The following is an 18,369-nucleotide window of genomic DNA, read 5'->3' as shown; positions in this document are numbered from 1 at the left end:
CCAGCAGCACCTGGGCACCCACGCCATGGCGCTGAGCGCCGCATCCAGGCTTTTATAAATACCTTCAGGGATGGTGGGACAGCTGTGACAGTGATGGGACAGTTGTGACAGGGGTGGTGGGACAGCTGTGGCAATGGTGGGACAGCTGTGGCAATGGTGGGACAGCTGTGACAGTGGGTGGTGGGACAGCTGTGACAGTGTGGTGGAGCTTTGAAGGCTGCTCAGCACCTTCCAAGCTTTCAGAGCTTCTTTCTCTCTAATCCTGGCTGTTCACAGGCTGTGACCCTGGCTATTATGGAGATGGCTGCAAGAAGAAGTGCAGCTGCTCTCCAGGAGTGCCCTGTGACCCTGTCACTGGCGAGTGTCACAAGGAGTGTCCCCCAGGCTACCACGGCCAGCACTGCGACCAAGGTACGGCAGGGCAGCTCTATGTGGGCTGGAAACTCACCTGTCCTCAGCATTTTACTTCACAAAACGACACAAAAGCACTTCCAGAATGCCCTGAGAGGCCCAGCACACTGCAAATGATCTGATGGGTGGCCAGCAGAGACTTCAGGGACACAGGAACTGCCATCCACAGGTCTCTGTGAGATGCTGCTGCCTCTTTAAAATGGGAGAGAATTCCTGGTATAAGATTCAGAAAAGGAGAACAAGGTCTCTCTTCACCCTGCCAGTGGACATCCCTTTGTGGGTAGATGGAATTATTTTTCCCTGGCCTTGTTGTCTTTCCCCTTCCAGGCAATCCCTGCCCAGCCCAACATTATCACATTTGCTGCTCTGTTCTCTATTTTTTATTGAAGTTTTGTTTAATCTGCAAGTGCAAAGGAGTATTTTACTTTTAATTTTCATTAGAATTCAAACTTCTGCTTCTGTATGAACCTCCTAGAGCAGTTTTGTGCTCTTCCCATGCAGGGCCAGTTTGATGGGATGGTGACTGAGCTGCCCAGCTCTGTGTGTATTTAACTGTGTCCAACACTCAGGCTCTGAGGGTGCAGATTTCAAGATCCTGGGGGTGGTTTTTGTGCCAGAGAGCTTCACTTTGGGCAGACAAAGGTGCTTTGAGAGAACCTAAAGGCAGTGAGTCATTGGCCCGAGGTGATGATTACAAAATATGAACACAGTGTTTGGAAAAGAATAAGTTCTGCCAACCACAGAGCTGAGTGGCGACTGAAAAGTCAACCCACTCCTGCTCTTGTGGGGCTGGGGCCTCCTGAACCCACTTGAGCTGGTTAGGACCTGCAGAAAATGCCAAAAAGTTGGGCACTTGGAGACAGAGTGCAGCAGAGAGGCTGGAAGTGGCCAGCATCTGGATTTGAATTGGAGCATCCCAGGAGTTTCTGATGTTTAGCCAAGCCCTGCTTCACCCCAGCCCAGAAGCTGCAACCATCAGCCAGCAAAGGGTCGTGGTGCAGAGCCCCATCTCTGACAGAGCAAGAGCTGCAGAAAGCAGCAAAAACCCCAATGCAATTTTAACCACAGTGCTGGAAGGAGAGATGGGAGCAGCTCCTGCAGGGCTGTGCTCCCTGGCAGGGTCTGAGAGCCCTGAGCCCCCTTTGGGGGGATGCTGTGGCCCCTGGAGCCTTTTCAGGCTGGGTGCTCCCGCTCAGGATATTTTTAAAAAGGGTAAGAAAGGAGCTGAAGGCTGTAGGGGGGAGTCACAGGAAATAACACAAATATTTGTGTAGAAATAGTAGGCTCTTGGCTGTTGTTCGGATCTGGAAATTATTAAAGGGTGAAGACAAACATCTGCCATCAATTAGCAAAGGGGAGGAATAACAAAAACTCCACTGTGCCGCTGGAAACGGAGGCGCTGCGCTTCCTCCGCGGTTTGTCGGTGCCCGTGTGTTCCCCTCTGCTGGGGCTGCTCAGAACATTGGCTTTGCTGAGCCTGGAGCTCTCATGGGGGGCTCAGGGAGGATTTAGGGATCTTGGCTCTGGGGCCCTCAGTTTGCATGTCACCAGCTCGTTGTTAAATTGTGGAATGGGGTGCAAAGATCAAAGCGAGCTGGGATCGGCAGAACCACGCTGGCATCCAGAGCAGAGGGAAGGAAAAGTGGATTATTCCTCCTGTGCATGAGGATGTTCCTTCTTTCCATCTGTGTCCTGCTGCAAACCTGGCTGCTTCTTAAAATCCTGGTGCTCAGATCCTGGAGGCGTTCAGCCAGGGAGGTGAAAACCCTCAGAGCACCTTGGAAAAGCCAAGGGGTGGTTTGGTGTGGGAATGTGACCCTGGTGTTCTGCACCCCAGCCCAGAGACAGCAGGGTGGCTTGTCCAAAGACTAGAGATCAGTTTGGCCTCAGTTTTTTGGGGTTGTTATGATCACTCTTGCCTGAAGAAATGCTTGTTGAAAGGACACACAAAAGACAGAAGTGACAGGCAGACAGGTCAGGTGGTGGTGGCAATGCTGGAGGTGACCAGAGTTCCTCACAGAGAGATCACACCCAGGCTCACAGAATCACTAATGTTGGAAAAGACCTCCAAGGTCACCAAATCCAACCTCTGAGCAAACACCACCATGCTCACTAACCCATGAACACAGGTGGGAACCTCTCACAGCTCTGGGGACCCCAAACAGACCCAGAGGCTCCTTCAGCCTGCAGGGTGAGGTTGGTAAAATGCTCTTGGGTATCTTGAGGGGATGTTCTGACCCTGCTGTTCTCCCACAGAGTGCCCTGAGGGGACATTTGGGCCAGGCTGTCAGCATTCCTGTGCCTGTGGAGAGGCATCCTGTGACAGGAGCACGGGGCAGTGCCACTGCCCACCTGGCTGGACAGGACACGACTGTGCCCAAGGTGAGCATGGGCAGCAGAGCAAACACTCAGGGATTTCAATGTGGAGGGAAGGATTTAGGTGTAGACCTGCTGCTTTGCTTTTACTAAAACTCATTTTGAAAACACCCACTGCAGTTAGAACCATCTTTGTGGAAAATTAGAGAAAATTGCAGCTTTTGATGGTGAGTCTTAAACAACATGATAAAAAAGACGATGTTTTTTGTTGTTGCAGTCCTCAATGTAGGAGAGGAACCTTTCTTTATTGATGCATGCTTTTAATTGCCTTCACCAGATTACTCTTTAACTGCTGGAATACTAGAGAGTCTGAAATGGAAAGCTTTTGCATGATTGTGCAGTATTGCAGCAGCTGGAAGGTATTAGTCACATTGAGATGTCCTGCTCCTAGAGTTTGGCTGAGCAACGAAACTACGTGTGTACAGTGCTTACCATTACCATACATTTCAAGCTGCCTTTTTTCCAGGCCCTGGAGCAGCTTAGGACCAGTTGGAGAAGGATTCTTGCCCTGGTTTTAGCAGTTTAGCCTTTTGCTCCTTCTTTGCAGCTCCCAGTGGGTTCCAGAGCAGTGACTGATGTGCTGTCCATGGTGTGACAGCAGCTGTGCAGCCCCTGTGCCAGCAGCACCATTTCCCACTGAGGAGCCCTTGGAGCTCCCTGCAAGTGGCTGAAAATCCAAAATTGGCGTGAAAATGCTGGAGTGAGCTCAGAATAGCACTTAGAGAGTGCTGTGGAGCAGGCAGGGCCAGGCTGTGCTGCGAACAAAATCCACGTCTCGCATGAGCCCAGAGGGAGCCCAAAAGGTCTCACATTTCCCTCTGCCACCTCAGCTCTGATCCCTGTGCTCTGTGTTCTCTGTCTGCTCACGCTCCAGCCTGCCCTGAGGGTCTCTGGGGGCCGGGCTGCCAGGAGATCTGCCCTGACTGTGCCAACAATGCCAGCTGTGACCGCGCCACCGGAGCCTGTGTGTGCCCGCCTGGGTACACTGGGCAGCGCTGCCAGGATGGTGAGGGCTGGGGGCTGGGGTGCAGTGCAGGATGGATGTGCAGTGACAGATGGTGGTGACTGGGGGGCAGGATGGTGAGTTGGCACAGGATGGGGCATAGGTGCAGGATGGGAGTGAGGCTGGGTGGGCAGGATGGGATGTGCAGGATGGGGATGAGGCTGGGATGTGCAGGATGGTGAGTGCAGGCTCATCTCCAGCAGAATTGGAGCTGGAGCATCTGTTGGAGCATCCAGTGACCCACCATGCAGTGCCATGCTCAGCACTGTGCACATCTCTGTTCCCTCACTCATTGGGTTGCAACCTGGGGACTTCACAGTCCTTCTAGCCCCATCTCCACTGTAGTAACTTCTGCAGCAGGAGGAAAGAAGGCAGAATGCTGAGCCCCTTGTCCTGTTCAGCACCTGAACTCGGGGTGTGAGAGCTGTTTGAGAGCTCTGCTGGAGCACTGTGGTACCCAGCAGCTCTGCCCAGGTCTGGGATTCCAGCAGCCACCTGCAGTCCCTCCCTCTCTGTTTCCCTTGGCAGTGTGTCCACCCGGCTGGTTCGGCCCTGCCTGCCAGCTGAGCTGCAGCTGTGCCAACGAGGGACATTGCCATCCTGTGACGGGGACTTGCAGCTGCCCACCCGGCTGGACAGGGCACCACTGCCAGCGAGGTACAGCACATGTGCTCTGCCACCCTGACCCATGCCAAGCTGTGCTGCCATCTCTCCATTCTCATCTTCATGCAGGAAATTCCTGTCAGATTTCCTGCCTCTGCCAGGGAAATCTCTCTGAAATCCTTTTGGTTTCTTGGCTGTGTCTGTCTGGTGCTGGCAGTGCCTCTGTTTGTCCCTGTGCCCAAGGGATGTTGTGCCTGCGGGTGAAGGCAGCACTGTGCCCATGCCATGCTCTGTGGCACACACCAGTGATGGGCTCCTGCTGTGTTTTTCCAGCCTGTGACCTGGGGCGTTGGGGCCCTGACTGTGCCCACACCTGCAACTGCAGCAACGGCGACGGCAGCTGCAGTGCCGAGAGCGGGCAGTGCCTGTGCCTGGCCGGCTACACGGGCACCCACTGTGAGCAGAGTGAGTGCTGCCCTGCCCTTCCTTGCCTGTCCTCCCACCCTCCAGGGCCTGCAGGGCTCCAGGGAAAGGTCATTGCTCCAGCCCAGTCCCTTTCCTTGGCTGTGATGCTGGTCCAGTGCCCAGAGTGATGTGGGTGTGTGACCGTGCTCACAGGGGTCTCAGGTTGAGGGAAGAGATGAGGGTCTGACTCCATGTTTCAGAAGGCTTGATTTATTATTTTATTATATATATTACATTAAAACTATACTAAAAGAATAGAAGAAAAGATTTCTTCAGAAGGCTAGCTAAGAATAGAATAAGAAGGAATGATAACAAAGGTTTGTGGCTCGGACTCTCTGTCTGAGCCAGCTGGGCTGTGATTGGCCATTAATTAGAAACAACCACATGAGACCAATCACAGATCCACCTTCTGCATTCCACAGCAGCAGATAACCATTGTTTACATTCTGTTCCTGAGGCCTCTCAGCTTCTCAGGAGGAAAAATCCTAGGGAAAGGATTTTTCATAAAAGATGACTGTGACGTGGGTACACACCTGTAAGGGTGTGTAAGGGGGACAACCCACTGGTTGTGGGTTCATCTGCCAGATATTTTTATTCCATTCAGAATCCAAGCTCCTGCCTTAGGATAGCTCCTCTGGGACCCAGGAAGGGACAGGCTGCTCAGTCTCCTCTCTTTCAGAGTGCCCAGAAGGGTGGTTTGGGCTGAGCTGTCGGCACCAGTGCCAGTGTGACAATGGAGCCACCTGTGACCACGTCAGTGGGGCCTGCACCTGCAGCCCAGGCTGGCGAGGAACCTTCTGTGAGCACGGTGAGTCCCTAGCCCTGGGCACCAGCCCTCCACCCCAGAGGGTTTGTGCTCCCTGTCTGGCTTTGTCATCCCGTTACAGCAGAGAGAATTCCTCAGGATGGTCATGGGGAAGCAACAAAACTGCAAGCTGCTGCCTCTGGTTTTATTTCTGGAGGGAAAAGGTTTAGGGGAGAAAAAAAGGACAATGAAAATGTAAATAATAGGTGACCCAGTGGTTGCACAGCTGTGACAGCATTCGGAGGGGTCTTAGGATGAGGGAAGAGATGAGGATCTGACTCCATGTTTCAGAAGGCTTGATTTATTATTTTATTTTATATATTATATTAAAACTATACTAAAAGAATAGAAGAAAGGATTTCATCAGAAGGCTAGCTAAGAATAGAAAAGAAGAAATGATAACAAAAGCTTGTGTCTCGGACAGAGTCTGAGCCAGCTGACTGTGATTGGCCATTAATTAGAAACAACCACATGAGACCAATCACAGATCCACCTGTTGCATTCCACAGCAGCAGATAACCATTGTTTACATTTTGTTCCTGAGGCTTCTCAGCTTCTCAGGAGAAAAAATCTTAAAGAAAATATTTTTCATAAAAGATGTCTGTGACATACAGCTGCTGTGGCCACCTGAGTGTGCACATGTTGCACACAGGGTCTCAGAGCAGCCTCTTGGAGGAGGCTCTCTCCAGCTCCCCCAGCAGCCTCTCCGTGGTCAGGAACATCAAACCATCACTCTCCTGATCCTCCACTGCCCTCTCCTGTACCTGCAATGTCCACAGTGGTGTTGCATCCAGTGTCTGCTGCCCTCAGCAGCACTGTCACACTGCTGCAGCCACAAAGGCCACCAAGGAAGGGGCAGGCAGCTTTTCCCTCTGGGAGGGCTCCAGCTCTGCATTCTGTGTGTGGATTTCTCCTTTGTTTTCCACAGCCTGCCCCGATGGATTTTATGGACTGGAGTGTCGGCAAGCCTGTGACTGCCTGAATGGTGCCCACTGTGACCCTGTGACAGGACAGTGCCAGTGTCCTCCGGGCTGGACTGGTGCCCGCTGTGCCCAGGGTAGGTGTCTGTGGGAGGTGCCCTCCCTGCTCTCCATGGCACTCTGGAGCCAGGGCTGTCCCTGCTGCCAGGTCATAGGAATCAGAGTTCTGGGTTGTTCACTCCCCATTTGTGATTTTCTCTGTGTGGAATTTAATTTTGGTTCTGGAGGGTTCTGCCTGAGCATGTTCTGGTTGGATGCAATGAAGGCTTGGGCATCCAGCAAAACTGCTCCCAAATAACGAAGGATGTAACAGTGATGATATCAGTGTTTGGATGCCACATTAATCTATTTAACACCACAAAACCCCCTCCCAGAGCAGCCAGCCACCCCTGGCACATCCCCTCCCAGCCATTGGGAGGGTTGGCAGGAGCCTGGCCGCTGTAATTCCCACCCAGTGCCCACCAGCCCTGCCTGCTCTGCTCCCCTGCAGCCTGCCCAGAGAACAGCTACGGCCAGAACTGCAGCCACACCTGCCGGTGCTTCAACAACGCCACCTGCAGCCACATCAGCGGCCGCTGCCTGTGCACCGAGGGGTGGACGGGACCCTCGTGCCAGCAAGGTAACAATTCCCAAACCCCTGGTTGCCCTGCCAGCAAGGTAACCCTTCTCAATCTTGCAAGAAAGTAACCCTTCATGCACTGCTCCAGCAATAGTAATCCTTCCACACCACCTGCTTTCCCCAGCAAGGTAACCCTTCCCACATCACCTGCTTCTCCTGCCAACAAGGTAACCCTTCCCACACCAATTGCTTCCCCAGCAAGGTAACCCTTCCAAAGCACCTCTATCCAGCAAGGTAACCCTTCCCACACCACCTTCTTCCCCAGCAAGGTGACCATTCCAAAGCACCTCTACCCCAGCAAGGTAACCCTTTCACAGCACCTCTACCCCAGCAAGGTAACCCTTCCCACACCCCCTGCTTTCCCTGCCAGCACAGGGAGGAATGGAGGTAGGCAGAAGCTGCTGCCTCTTACCTGAGCAGGTGACACACCTAAAGTTGTCATTGCATCAAAATCAGCGTTGCTGTGTACCACACCATCCACCCACCGCTCTGGCTGTGTTACACAAGCTTCCAGAGGTGTGTCCTGACTGGGATGTCTGTCCTGTTTGTCCTTCAGCCTGCCCAGTGGGGTTTTATGGCAAGGACTGCCAGCAGCGCTGTCTCTGCCACAACGGTGGCACCTGTGACCCGGCCACGGGGAGCTGCACTTGTCCTGCAGGCTGGACGGGGCTGGCCTGTGAGCTGGGTGAGGAAACAGCTGGGGAATGGCTCTGGGGCAGACAGGGCCTGCTTTGGAATGGTTTTCTGCCGGCTTTCAGCTTCCTTTTTCTACCTCTGTTGGGGTCGGGATTCACTTTCGTGAGTAGTTCGCGTTCAGGCTTAGATGTTTATTATTTCTTATCAATGTTACGGCAGTGAGATCTGCAGCCTTTCACTAACGAGGCACAAAATGGCCAACTATCTCTTGTTACAAGATCTTTTAAGGCTAAACTATCCAATTAAGAAATTATACCTAAATTATTTTCACTTTTAACCAAATAACCGATCACTCAGAGTCCGCAATGCGGACTTTTCTGTCCAGTTACAAAATACCACCCAAACCCACTAAGAAGAAGGTGAGAAGAAGGTAAAGAAGGTGGTAAAGAAGGAGGACCAGTCTCTGCCCTAAAACCTCCATCTTGCTTTATATATATCACTATATTCTAAAACGCCAAACTCTATGTTTCCCACCATGTGATATTACACACTTCTAACCAACTCCACACCTGTAATCCCAGTTCTATCAATTTTGGAAGCTTCTCCACAGCCTCAGGTCAAATGCAGTGTTCTCCTGGAAGCCTGTCAGTACAGAAAGTCTAAAATTCTCAGCATTTCAGAGCATCTCAGAGCTCCATCAGTTTTGCTGTGGAGGTTGGAGGTGACGCATGAGGGGTTGGGGCGCTCGGTCCTTGCTGCGGGTGTGGGGATCTGGGAAGGTGGGATCTGGGAGGGTGGGAACCAGGGCAGTGTCTCACCCTGTCCCCTGCCAGCCTGTGCCCAGGGCCAGCACGGCCTGGAGTGCCAGCAGAGCTGTGAGTGCCAGCACGGGGGGCTCTGTGACCGCCGCACCGGGCACTGCCTGTGCCAGCCCGGCTGGACCGGTGACAAGTGTGACACAGGTGAGTGGGGCTCATCTGGGCACCGTGGTGCTGCACAGGGAGGGTCTGGGGGCTCAAGCAAAGACAAAAAATTCAGAATTTCAGCAAGCAGGGAGCTGGCAGTGCTGTGGTTTTGGCTGTGCCGCTGTTTTGCAGTGCCCTTTCTCATTCCATCGAATTGCAGAGGGGTTTGGGTGGGAAGGGACCTTAAAGATCATCCAGTTCCACCCTACCTTGTTCCTGTCATCTGAGGGCTGTCCTGAAAGTGCTGGTGCACACCCAGAGCAGCTTCCTCCTCCTCCTGCTATATTCTAAAACCTCAAACTCTTAAGTCACCTCACTGGGTCCTGCCACATCCTCAGGGACAGTGTTCCCTCCCAGCATTGTCACATGGAGTCCCAGAACCCCACACAGCCTCAGCAGCACGGGGCACCAGGCAGTCTAAAGCACTTCTATAATTTCTTCCAATATAAATTAATGAAGAAACCCACCCAAAAGATAGAAATTCTGTTGTTTTTTTTTTAAAGAACCAAGCTAGGTCCTGTCAGCTCCCCATGTCTGTATTTCAACCTGCCTGTGTGTGTACAAGATCCAGACCCAGTCTTCTTGGAACTACAGGGAAAAAGCCCCCAAAAGTCACTTTTTTTGTGCAACTTGTCCTCTCTGCTGTGTTTCCATCCCTGAAGCTTGTCCAGAGGGGCTGTTTGGGGCACGCTGTGAGCAGCTCTGTGACTGTGGGGACAACGTCTCGTGCCACCACGTCACCGGTGCCTGTGACTGCCCCCGGGGCTGGAGGGGCCGGCGCTGTGAGAAAGGTGAGGAGCACCCTGGGTGAGGGAAACACAGGGGAACATCTGCTGCTCCAGAGCCTGGGAAGAGGAAAACTTTGTTTTTCATGAGAATTACAAGTTGTGGCAAAATCTTTTGAGGCTGTGACACAAGATGCTGCTGGGCTGGCTCAGCACTGGGGCAGGAGCCCCTCGAGAAGGCTCTGATGGCTTCCAGGTATAGCAACAACTTAAATCCAGGCAGAATGCCCAATTTCAGCTTCCATTTTCCTCTGTTGAGGTCAAGATTGAAGGCACTTGAGACAGTGGTTCACATTCAGACTCAGGTGTTTATTATTTATCAATGTTAACTCACAGCAGTGAGTTCTGCATTTCTTCACTAACAAGGCACAAAATGGCCAACTATCTTTTATTACAAGGTGTTTTAAAGCTAAACTATTCATTTAAGAAATGACACCTAATTATTTTCACTTTTAACACAGTAACTAATCGCTCAGAGTCTGCAATGTGGACTTTTCTGTGCAATTACACAAAACTAACCAAACCTATGGAGAAGAAGGAAGAAGGTGAAGAAGAGAAGAAGGAAGAGGGTGAAAAAGGAGGAGCACCTGCCACCCCAAAACCTCCATCTTTCTCCATATTTATTACCATATTGTAAAACCCCAAACTCTAAGTTTCCCACCATGTAATATCACACAATTCTAACCAACTCCACACCCTCAATCTCAGTGCTATCAATCAATTTTGGAAGCTTTCTCCACGGCCTCAGGTCAAACGCTGTTTTCTCTTGGGGGGTCAGCACAGAAAGCCTCAAACTCTCCAGAACCCCACCAGCAGCAGGCTCACATCCCACTGTTTGTTTTCCCACAGCCTGCCTGCCAGGTTTCTTTGGGAAGGACTGTGCCAGCCGCTGTGGCTGTCCCCTGGGAGTGCCCTGTCACCACGTCACCGGCCAGTGCGGCTGCCCGCCAGGACTGACCGGCTCTGGATGTGAAAAACGTACGGAGATGGGAATGGTCCTGCTGCAGGCCCTGGGAATGGGGTGGGCCAAGCCAATCCTGTAGAAAACAGAAGGGGAAAAGAAAGATAAATGTTGGGGAAGATGAAACAGGAAAGCCTTGTAAATGTCATTGCTTGGCGAAAGATTTTGAGAATATAGAAACTATAAGTGAGATTGAAATGAAAGCAAGCTTTGAGATCCCTCAGTTACTGAACAACTGGAAAACAATGGTGTGGCTGGCTGAAGGCTCCCTTTTGATGAAACAACACCCTCTGCTTGCAGGCAGGTCCAAGGGTCCAAGCAGACCCTTCCAGCTTAGCAAAAGAAGTCCAAAGAGTAATTTTAAAGTTTAAAATGTAGCACAGTATAGTAATGTAGTGATTCTTATAAGCTATATAGAAATGCTATAAAATTTGTATATTGTACTAGATTAGTTAGTGAAAATCAGAACATCCAACACAGAAGAAGATTCATTGTATTATAATGAGAACCTCACTCTCTTAGTCTTAGCTCTTGCCTTTTACTCTCTTACCCCTTTTTACTCTCTTATGCTTTTGCTCTCTTACCCTTTTACGCTCTTTCCTTCTCATCCTCTCTGCCCCTCTCTTCTCTCGGGCCTGCTCTGAGCTGTGGCTGGCAGCTCCCAGCAGGGCCCTGCACCCAGGCCCTTTGCAATAAACCCCAAATTCCACGACCTAACTTCAAAAATCTTACATCTCTGTCCGTCCCAACTGTGGAAAACCAGCTCAAGAGCAGAGCTGTGCCAAGGAGCAATTCCCAGGCTGGCACCAAGTGCATGCCTGTGGAATGTTAGCAAGGCAGAGGGAGCCAAGTGGGAAAGCAGAGCTGGGTGTTTAGCCAGAGGATTAGCAATAAATCACTGTTAAAATGAGCTCCTGTGGGTAGGAGCAAGTCTGGAAGAGACAGAGGTGTGTGAGCACGTTCCTGACGCAGAGGACAGTGGTGAATTTGCTATGTCTGCATGTGGAGCCTGCAGAAATGTGAGGGCAGGAAGGGCTGGCACAGCAAAAGGCATTTAATGCCTTTAAGTACTCGCCTTTCCTTTCAATCCAAGTATTTCCTGGAGTGAATGACCCCTTTGCATGAGAGTCCCTCTGCTTTTTGGGTGGCGGAGAATTTTACTGCCATAAAAGGCTCTCTAAATCCTAGCTTAAAATAAAATGTTTTAAAATAAGCCTTGCAGAGAGGGGAGGGATGGCTCCTGAGCCACCTTGGTGCCCTGTCTCCTCACAGCCTGCCTGCCTGGGACCTTTGGGGAGGGCTGTGCTCAGATCTGCCAGTGCTCCGGAGCCACCCAGGAATGTCACCCTGTCACCGGGGCCTGTGTCTGTCCCCCTGGCTTCCACGGTCCTGCCTGCCAGCTGGGTGAGTCCTGCTCTGCATCCCCTGTGCTGGCTGTGCCATCCTGAGATCCCAGTGCCACGAGGGATATGTGTGTGTGAGTGAGTTCGGGGTGCTTTGGAGCAGGCACAGACAGAACTCTCCTGGGTGAAACATCCATGCAAATACACCTGGTGGATATCCCTGGCTGTCTGGACCTTCTCCTTGTGTTTGTTTTCCCCTTCCCCGGGCTGGTATGTGGACCACTCTGCTCCCACTGCATCCCCTGTGCTGGCTGTGCCATCCTGAAATCCCAGTGCCATGAGGGATGTGTGTGTGAATTCTGGGTGCTTTGGGGCTGGCACAGACAGAAAACTCTGCCTCCTCCTGGGTGAAACATCCATCCACATCCACTGGTGGGTTCCCCCAGGCTGTCTGGACCTTCTCCCTGTGTTTGTAGCCTCTGTTTGTTGTCCCCTCAGAGTGCTCGCCGGGCTGGTACGGCCGGGACTGCGCGCGGCGGTGCCGGTGCAGGAACGGGGGACGCTGTGACGGTGCCACGGGGATGTGCCACTGCCCCGCGGGATTCATCGGGGCTGACTGCGCCATCGGTGAGCTCTGCCCCAGCCACGGGGGCTTAGTGAGAGGTGTCCCCATGGCAGAGGGGTTGGAAACAGATGATCTTTAAGCTCTCTTCCAACCCAAACCATTCCATAATCCTGTGGCACAGCAGTGCAGGGCTGGAGGCTCCTTCTCATCCCATCACTCAGCTCCAGTGCTGTGCAGAACCTTCCCTTTCCCACCTGCCCAGCCCTGCTTTGGCCTGACTGAGTTTTTCCTCCCTCCAGGATGCCCCGCTGGCCGCTACGGCCAGGACTGTGCAGGGCTGTGTCCCTGTGGGGCCGGTGTCCCCTGTCACCCTGTCACTGGAGAGTGCGTGTGCCCTCCGGGCAGAGCTGGCCCCACGTGTGAGCAAGGCAAGTGTTGTGCATCAGGGCTGTCAGGCTGGGAAAGATCCTGGGCAGGAAATTATTTTCTTGCCCTGAGATCTCTGCTCATGCTCCCTGTGCCTGTGGTGGTGTTCGCAGGACAAGGGAAGAGATGAGAATCTTGACTCCATGTTTCAGAAGGCTGATTTATGATATATATTATATTTTACATAATATAAAATATAATATTTTCTATTTATTTTATATAAAATATAATATATTATATATATTAAATAGATAGTTTATTTATTTATTTATTATTTATTATATTTAATACTCTGCTTGTTTGATTTGTCATATATTGGTGATTTGTTAATAATGTATGGATGTAAGCTTGCGTTGTAGAGGCAGGACCCTGGTTACTCATTCTAGCATTAAATATTATATTATATTATATTATATTATATTATATTATATTATATTATATTATATTATATTATATTATATTATATTATATTATATTATTCTATGATATATATTATATTAAAAGAAAATGACATATTAAAACTATACTAAAATAATAGAAGAAAGTATTTCATCAGAAGGTTAGCAAGGAATGGAAAGGAATGGAATGATAGTAAAATCTTGTGACTGATGAGAGAGTCCGAGACAGCCAGACTGTGATTGGCCATTAATTAAAAACAACCACATGAGACCAATCACAGATCCACCTGTTGCACTCCACAGCAGCAGATAATCATTGTTTACATTTTGTTCCTGAGGCCTCTCAACTTCTCAAGAGAAAAAATCCTAAGGAAAGGATTTTTCATAAAATATGTCACCTCTCCTCTGGCCCTGCAGGTTGTGAGAAGAACCACTACGGGCCGGGCTGCCAGCAGCGCTGCTCCTGCCACAACGGGGGGCTCTGCCACCCCGCCGATGGCTCCTGCTCCTGTGCCCCAGGGTGGACGGGAAAATCCTGTGAATCAGGTAACCCTGGCCCCAATCCTGTAAGTTCCACAATCAGATCCTGTCTAATTGTGGAGCTCACATCCCAGGTCCACTTTCTGTCAGCCCACCTGTGGCAGCCCTCTGAAGCTCAGTTGTGGGGATGCTGAGCAGCTCTGTCCCCTCCTCTGCCCACAGAATGCCCTCCAGGAAGCTTTGGTGCCTCCTGCCAGCTGCGCTGCCCCTGCCTGCACAATGGCACCTGCCACCCGGCCACAGGCACCTGCCGCTGTCCCCACGGCCACTACGGGCCCCTCTGCGAGCACAGTGAGTGTTGGGTGCTGGGTACTGAGCAAACCCTGTGGGGCTTGGAGGGCTGGGCACAATTCGGGCACAAGCTGGGTACAATTTGGGCACAAGTCAGGCACAAGCTGAGCACAATTTGGGTGCAATCTGGGCAGGATTTGGGCACAAGTCGGGCACAATTTAGGCATAATTCAGGCACAGTTTGGGCACAAGCTGGGCTCTGTGCTCCTCACTGCCGGGCTGGCTGGAACTCTGCTGCAGATTTCCACTCGCCCCCTCTCTTATGAGCTTCTCCCATCGCAGGCTGTCCCCCGGGGTTCCACGGAGAGGGCTGCCAGCAGCGCTGTGACTGCGAGCACGGCGCAGGATGTGACCCCGTCACCGGGCGCTGCCGCTGTCCCCCGGGGCTGCAGGGCGAGCGCTGTCACACAGGTACCTCCATCCTCTTCCTCGCCCTTCCTGAGGGCATCCCAAGGGCCAGACACACAGAGCAGGGGCTGGATTCTGGGGCTGGATTCTGTGTCTCACACAGGCTGCAAGGAAGGGACGTATGGAGAGGGGTGCCAGCATCTCTGTGACTGCCCCAGCGATGTCCCCTGTGACCCGGTGAGCGGGCGCTGCCTGTGCCCCCCGGGCAGAACCGGCCCCACCTGTGCTGCAGGTGAGCTGAGCCCGGCTGGGCAGGGGAGGAAGGGGCTGTGTGATGGGGGGTTTGCTCCCAGTGAGCTGGGAGAGGCTTTTTTCTGGTGTGTGTCACCTCACAGGGTGAGAGGGGCAGTGGCATATTGTATTTGGGGGGTTCCCAGGTGAAGGGAGGAATGATGAATCTGACTCCATGTTCTCAGAAAATTTTTTTATTATTATTTTATTATATTATATATTTTATTTTATTTTTTATTTTTCTATTTTATTTTTCTATTTTAATTATTTTGTGTTTATTTTAATCCATTTCTTTCTAATTTATTTTTATTTTATTTTTAATTTTTAAATTTTAAATATTTAATTTGTTATTTTAATAATTTTATTTTCATTTTAAAAATATAATTAATATTATATTATATTATATTATATTATATTATATTATATTATATTATATTATATTATATTATATTATATTATATTATATTATATTATATTATATTATACTAAATAATACAGAAAGGATACTTACAGAACGCTAACAAGATAATAAGGAAAACTCGTGACTCCTTCCAGAGCCCTGACACAGCTTAGCACTGATTGGTCATTAAGTCAAAACAATTCACATGAAACCAATCAAACAATCACCTGTTGGATAAACAATTCCCAAACCCCCATTCTAAAACCCCCAAAAATGTATTTTTTCACCCCGTGACAAACTAGCTATTATTCTACTTAGACTTTTGTGGCTTGCAGATCCTCATATAAGGTTGGTAGTTGTTTTTTCCATGGGTCATAATCAAAACCACAGGTATTTTGGGCTCTGTGCCAGGGTTTCTCTCTGGCAGGGGTTCTGGCAGTCCAGGACAGAGGGATGTCCTGAATTCCCGCACACCTGAGCAGCTCTGTTCCCTCTGCAGAGTGCCAGCCCACCCAGTTTGGCCCCGAGTGCAGCCTGGCATGCCAGTGTGCCCCCAGCAGCTCCTACTGCAACGCCAGGAACGGGCAGTGCCAGTGCCTGCACGGCCACACGGGACCCACCTGCCGCGAAGGTGAGGCCAGGGAGGGGACAATGGGGGACAAAACCTGAGGGGAGGCTGTGCCTGGGTTCCATGGTGGGTTTGGGAGCAGTAAATCAGCTCAGTCCAGGCGCTGAGGGCAGCACCTGCCTCTTGCCCGGCCCCTCAGCTGCTCTGACCTGTCTGCTGTCACTGCAGCCACCAGGGAGGGTTGTGAAGTCTCAAATTGAAGCTGTTTAGCAGCCTGGCCATAAATGTGCCCCTGGAACAGCCAGGGCACAAATCCCACTCTGAGCATGAGCTGGGGTGCTGATTCCATGCACCAACCACATTGAAACCTCACCCCTCCTCATCCCTGCCCAACCCTGTGGGCTCAGAGTGACCCCTGTGGGGCAGGAGGGTCTGACCCAAACCCACAGACTGGGACCAGTGCTCCCAGTGGGGAGGGGAATGGGGAGGGAATGTGGGCCCAGGCCTGGCAGCATTGTGGAGGGTCAGCCCTGCAGCAGGGCTGCCCACAGCAAGGACTGCCCTGTCCTGGACCTGTCCTGTGTTGTTTTGCAGCCATGCAGTCCCTGCCACCCACCAGGCCACCACCACCAGCCCTGGAGGGGCTCCAGCCAGCAGAGGAGTAGGTCCTGCTGTGGCAGCACTGCCTTGTGCAGAGTGCAAGCAGCCACCTGAAGAAGCCAATGACCTGTAATGAACTCATTTTTGAGCCACACGAGCAGCCCTCATCTCCTGGCAGCCCCAGCTGCTGCTTTTGGGGTGTCTGAGCGAGGCTGAAGCTCCCAGTATAACCAGTTCACTGTGCCAGCGCGGGCTGGCCCTGAGGACATGTGTGCCCTGCCCATGGCCAGAGACCAGGTGACCAGGGCAGGAGGGATCAATTCTGCTCAGGGGACAGTGGACTTTGACAGCGTGTGACACATTGCTGGCCTGCCTTCAACTTCTGGGTGCTGGGCTTGGGGAGGGGGCTGAAATCGTGGTCCAAATCAGGTATTTATGCATCAATATTTATGGGAAGCTGCACCACAGTGTTGTCAGGACTGATGGTCAGCTCTCCTGAGACTGGGCCTCCTGTGGATGCACCACCTCACTTGAATTAATTTTTTTAATTTGATTTTTCCATGGTGTTTTACTGTAAGTGACCATTTGCCAGGGGAAAACACACAGGGCTCCAGAGCTGGTGCCTGCTGACAGAACAGGCTGAGCTGGACAAGCTTATTGGGGCCTGGAGCCTGTTCTTCATGCCAGGAGTTTGCCAGCCCATGATGCTGCCCGTGTCACTTACTCCAAGAAGAAGGAAGCCTAAATGGAGTGTGGAAGTCAGAGATTCTGCATGGAATGGAGACAAAGAGCTGGCTCATTTGGTCAAGGCAAATCCCAGCCCTGAATCCTGAGTTATTTTGCCATGCCAGTCATAGTCAGGAGCTGGGCATGTGCAGCAGTGGGGAATGTCACCATTCCAGTGTCACCACATCACCCTGGCCAGGGCCCAGGGCCCCCTTTGTCTGTTAGCACAAAGCTCCTGGGCAGGTGAAGCCACAGCCAGAGGAACCCCAGCTCTGCAGAGAAGAGGGACAGTCCCATCCCATCCCATCCCATCCCATCCCATCCCATCCCATCCCATCCCATCCCATCCCATCCCATCCCATCCCATCAATCCCATCCCATCCCCACAGGCTGCAGCACAGCCCTGCCCAGGCACTTGGCCTTTAAATTATTCCCACAGGGGCCAACATGAAAATAATAAAAGAATTCTTTCTTTTCCTGATGGAAGCTATTTTAATCTGTATAGAACTTCTCATTTTGGGCTAATTCCTTTCTGATTTTATTTCTTCCTTAACAGTATTTGTTTTTTACATTAGCTATCATTCTTGTGAAGAAACCATGTTAATATGAGTATGTAGTGAAGGACCAAAATGGTGCTGCTGAGGTTGGGTGTGGGATGAGCAGGGAGCAGGAAGATTTTGTCCATGTGCCAAATGAGCCCATCAGTGCTGCCAGTGGTGCTGCTCATCTCCAGACAATCATCCCTCAGCTCCCCTTTGCCTTGGAGCTCCTGGGCCATCACAGGAAGGTTCCAGTGACTGGGAGGAGGAGGAGGCCAGTGGAGATGCTGGCCCTGCTCCAGAAGAACGTGGGAACAGCCTTAACCATGGGGATGGATCCATCCTGTCCCTTTCCAGCTGCAGCTCCAGGACTCCTGGCAGCTGCTCAGAGCAAACCCTGTACCTGTATTTTTATATAATGTTCTTTTCCTGTTCATATTTTCTTAATCCATTTTGTTTGCTTCCTCTTTTCTTGTACTGTCTCCATTTTTGGATCTTCTTTAATTTAGCACTGATGAAAAAAATGTTACTTTCTCCACAGTTAAAAGAAATAAACAGAAAGCCTGGCTGAGTTTCTACTTATCTTGTCTGTCTCACTCAAATGCACCTGACAGCTGCTCCAGGTGACAGGAGGGTGTTCCATGAGGTGTAGATATTGTGTCAGAACATGCAATACCACCAGCAGAATGAAGCTTCATTTCAGGGCTCATGCTTGCAGCTCTCAT

At 51.2% G+C, this 18,369-nt stretch overlaps 1 protein-coding gene across 2 annotated transcripts in view; it reads left to right on the top strand.

Moving 5' to 3' along the window:
* The window catches only part of MEGF6 (multiple EGF like domains 6), a 90,909-nt gene extending 72,694 nt beyond the window's left edge, over window positions 1-18,215 (top strand). For both annotated transcript variants that reach the window (XM_064730705.1, XM_064730706.1), the window contains 21 exons: window positions 277-411; window positions 2,668-2,793; window positions 3,662-3,793; window positions 4,319-4,447; window positions 4,727-4,858; window positions 5,538-5,666; window positions 6,592-6,720; window positions 7,134-7,262; window positions 7,819-7,947; window positions 8,732-8,860; window positions 9,526-9,654; window positions 10,498-10,626; window positions 11,882-12,013; window positions 12,451-12,579; window positions 12,817-12,945; window positions 13,759-13,887; window positions 14,044-14,172; window positions 14,455-14,583; window positions 14,684-14,812; window positions 15,711-15,842; window positions 16,374-18,215. In XM_064730705.1, the coding sequence (XP_064586775.1) occupies window positions 277-411; window positions 2,668-2,793; window positions 3,662-3,793; window positions 4,319-4,447; window positions 4,727-4,858; window positions 5,538-5,666; window positions 6,592-6,720; window positions 7,134-7,262; window positions 7,819-7,947; window positions 8,732-8,860; window positions 9,526-9,654; window positions 10,498-10,626; window positions 11,882-12,013; window positions 12,451-12,579; window positions 12,817-12,945; window positions 13,759-13,887; window positions 14,044-14,172; window positions 14,455-14,583; window positions 14,684-14,812; window positions 15,711-15,842; window positions 16,374-16,444 (2,666 nt within the window). In that variant the 3' untranslated portion in view covers window positions 16,445-18,215. The remainder of the gene's footprint in view (window positions 1-276; window positions 412-2,667; window positions 2,794-3,661; window positions 3,794-4,318; window positions 4,448-4,726; window positions 4,859-5,537; window positions 5,667-6,591; window positions 6,721-7,133; window positions 7,263-7,818; window positions 7,948-8,731; window positions 8,861-9,525; window positions 9,655-10,497; window positions 10,627-11,881; window positions 12,014-12,450; window positions 12,580-12,816; window positions 12,946-13,758; window positions 13,888-14,043; window positions 14,173-14,454; window positions 14,584-14,683; window positions 14,813-15,710; window positions 15,843-16,373) is intronic.
* Window positions 18,216-18,369: the final 154 nt, after the last annotated feature.

The sequence above is a fragment of the Zonotrichia leucophrys genome, chromosome 21 (genome assembly GCF_028769735.1).
Source record: "Zonotrichia leucophrys gambelii isolate GWCS_2022_RI chromosome 21, RI_Zleu_2.0, whole genome shotgun sequence".
Classification (NCBI taxonomy): domain Eukaryota; kingdom Metazoa; phylum Chordata; class Aves; order Passeriformes; family Passerellidae; genus Zonotrichia; species Zonotrichia leucophrys.
This window is presented reverse-complemented; position numbering and strand designations above follow the sequence as displayed.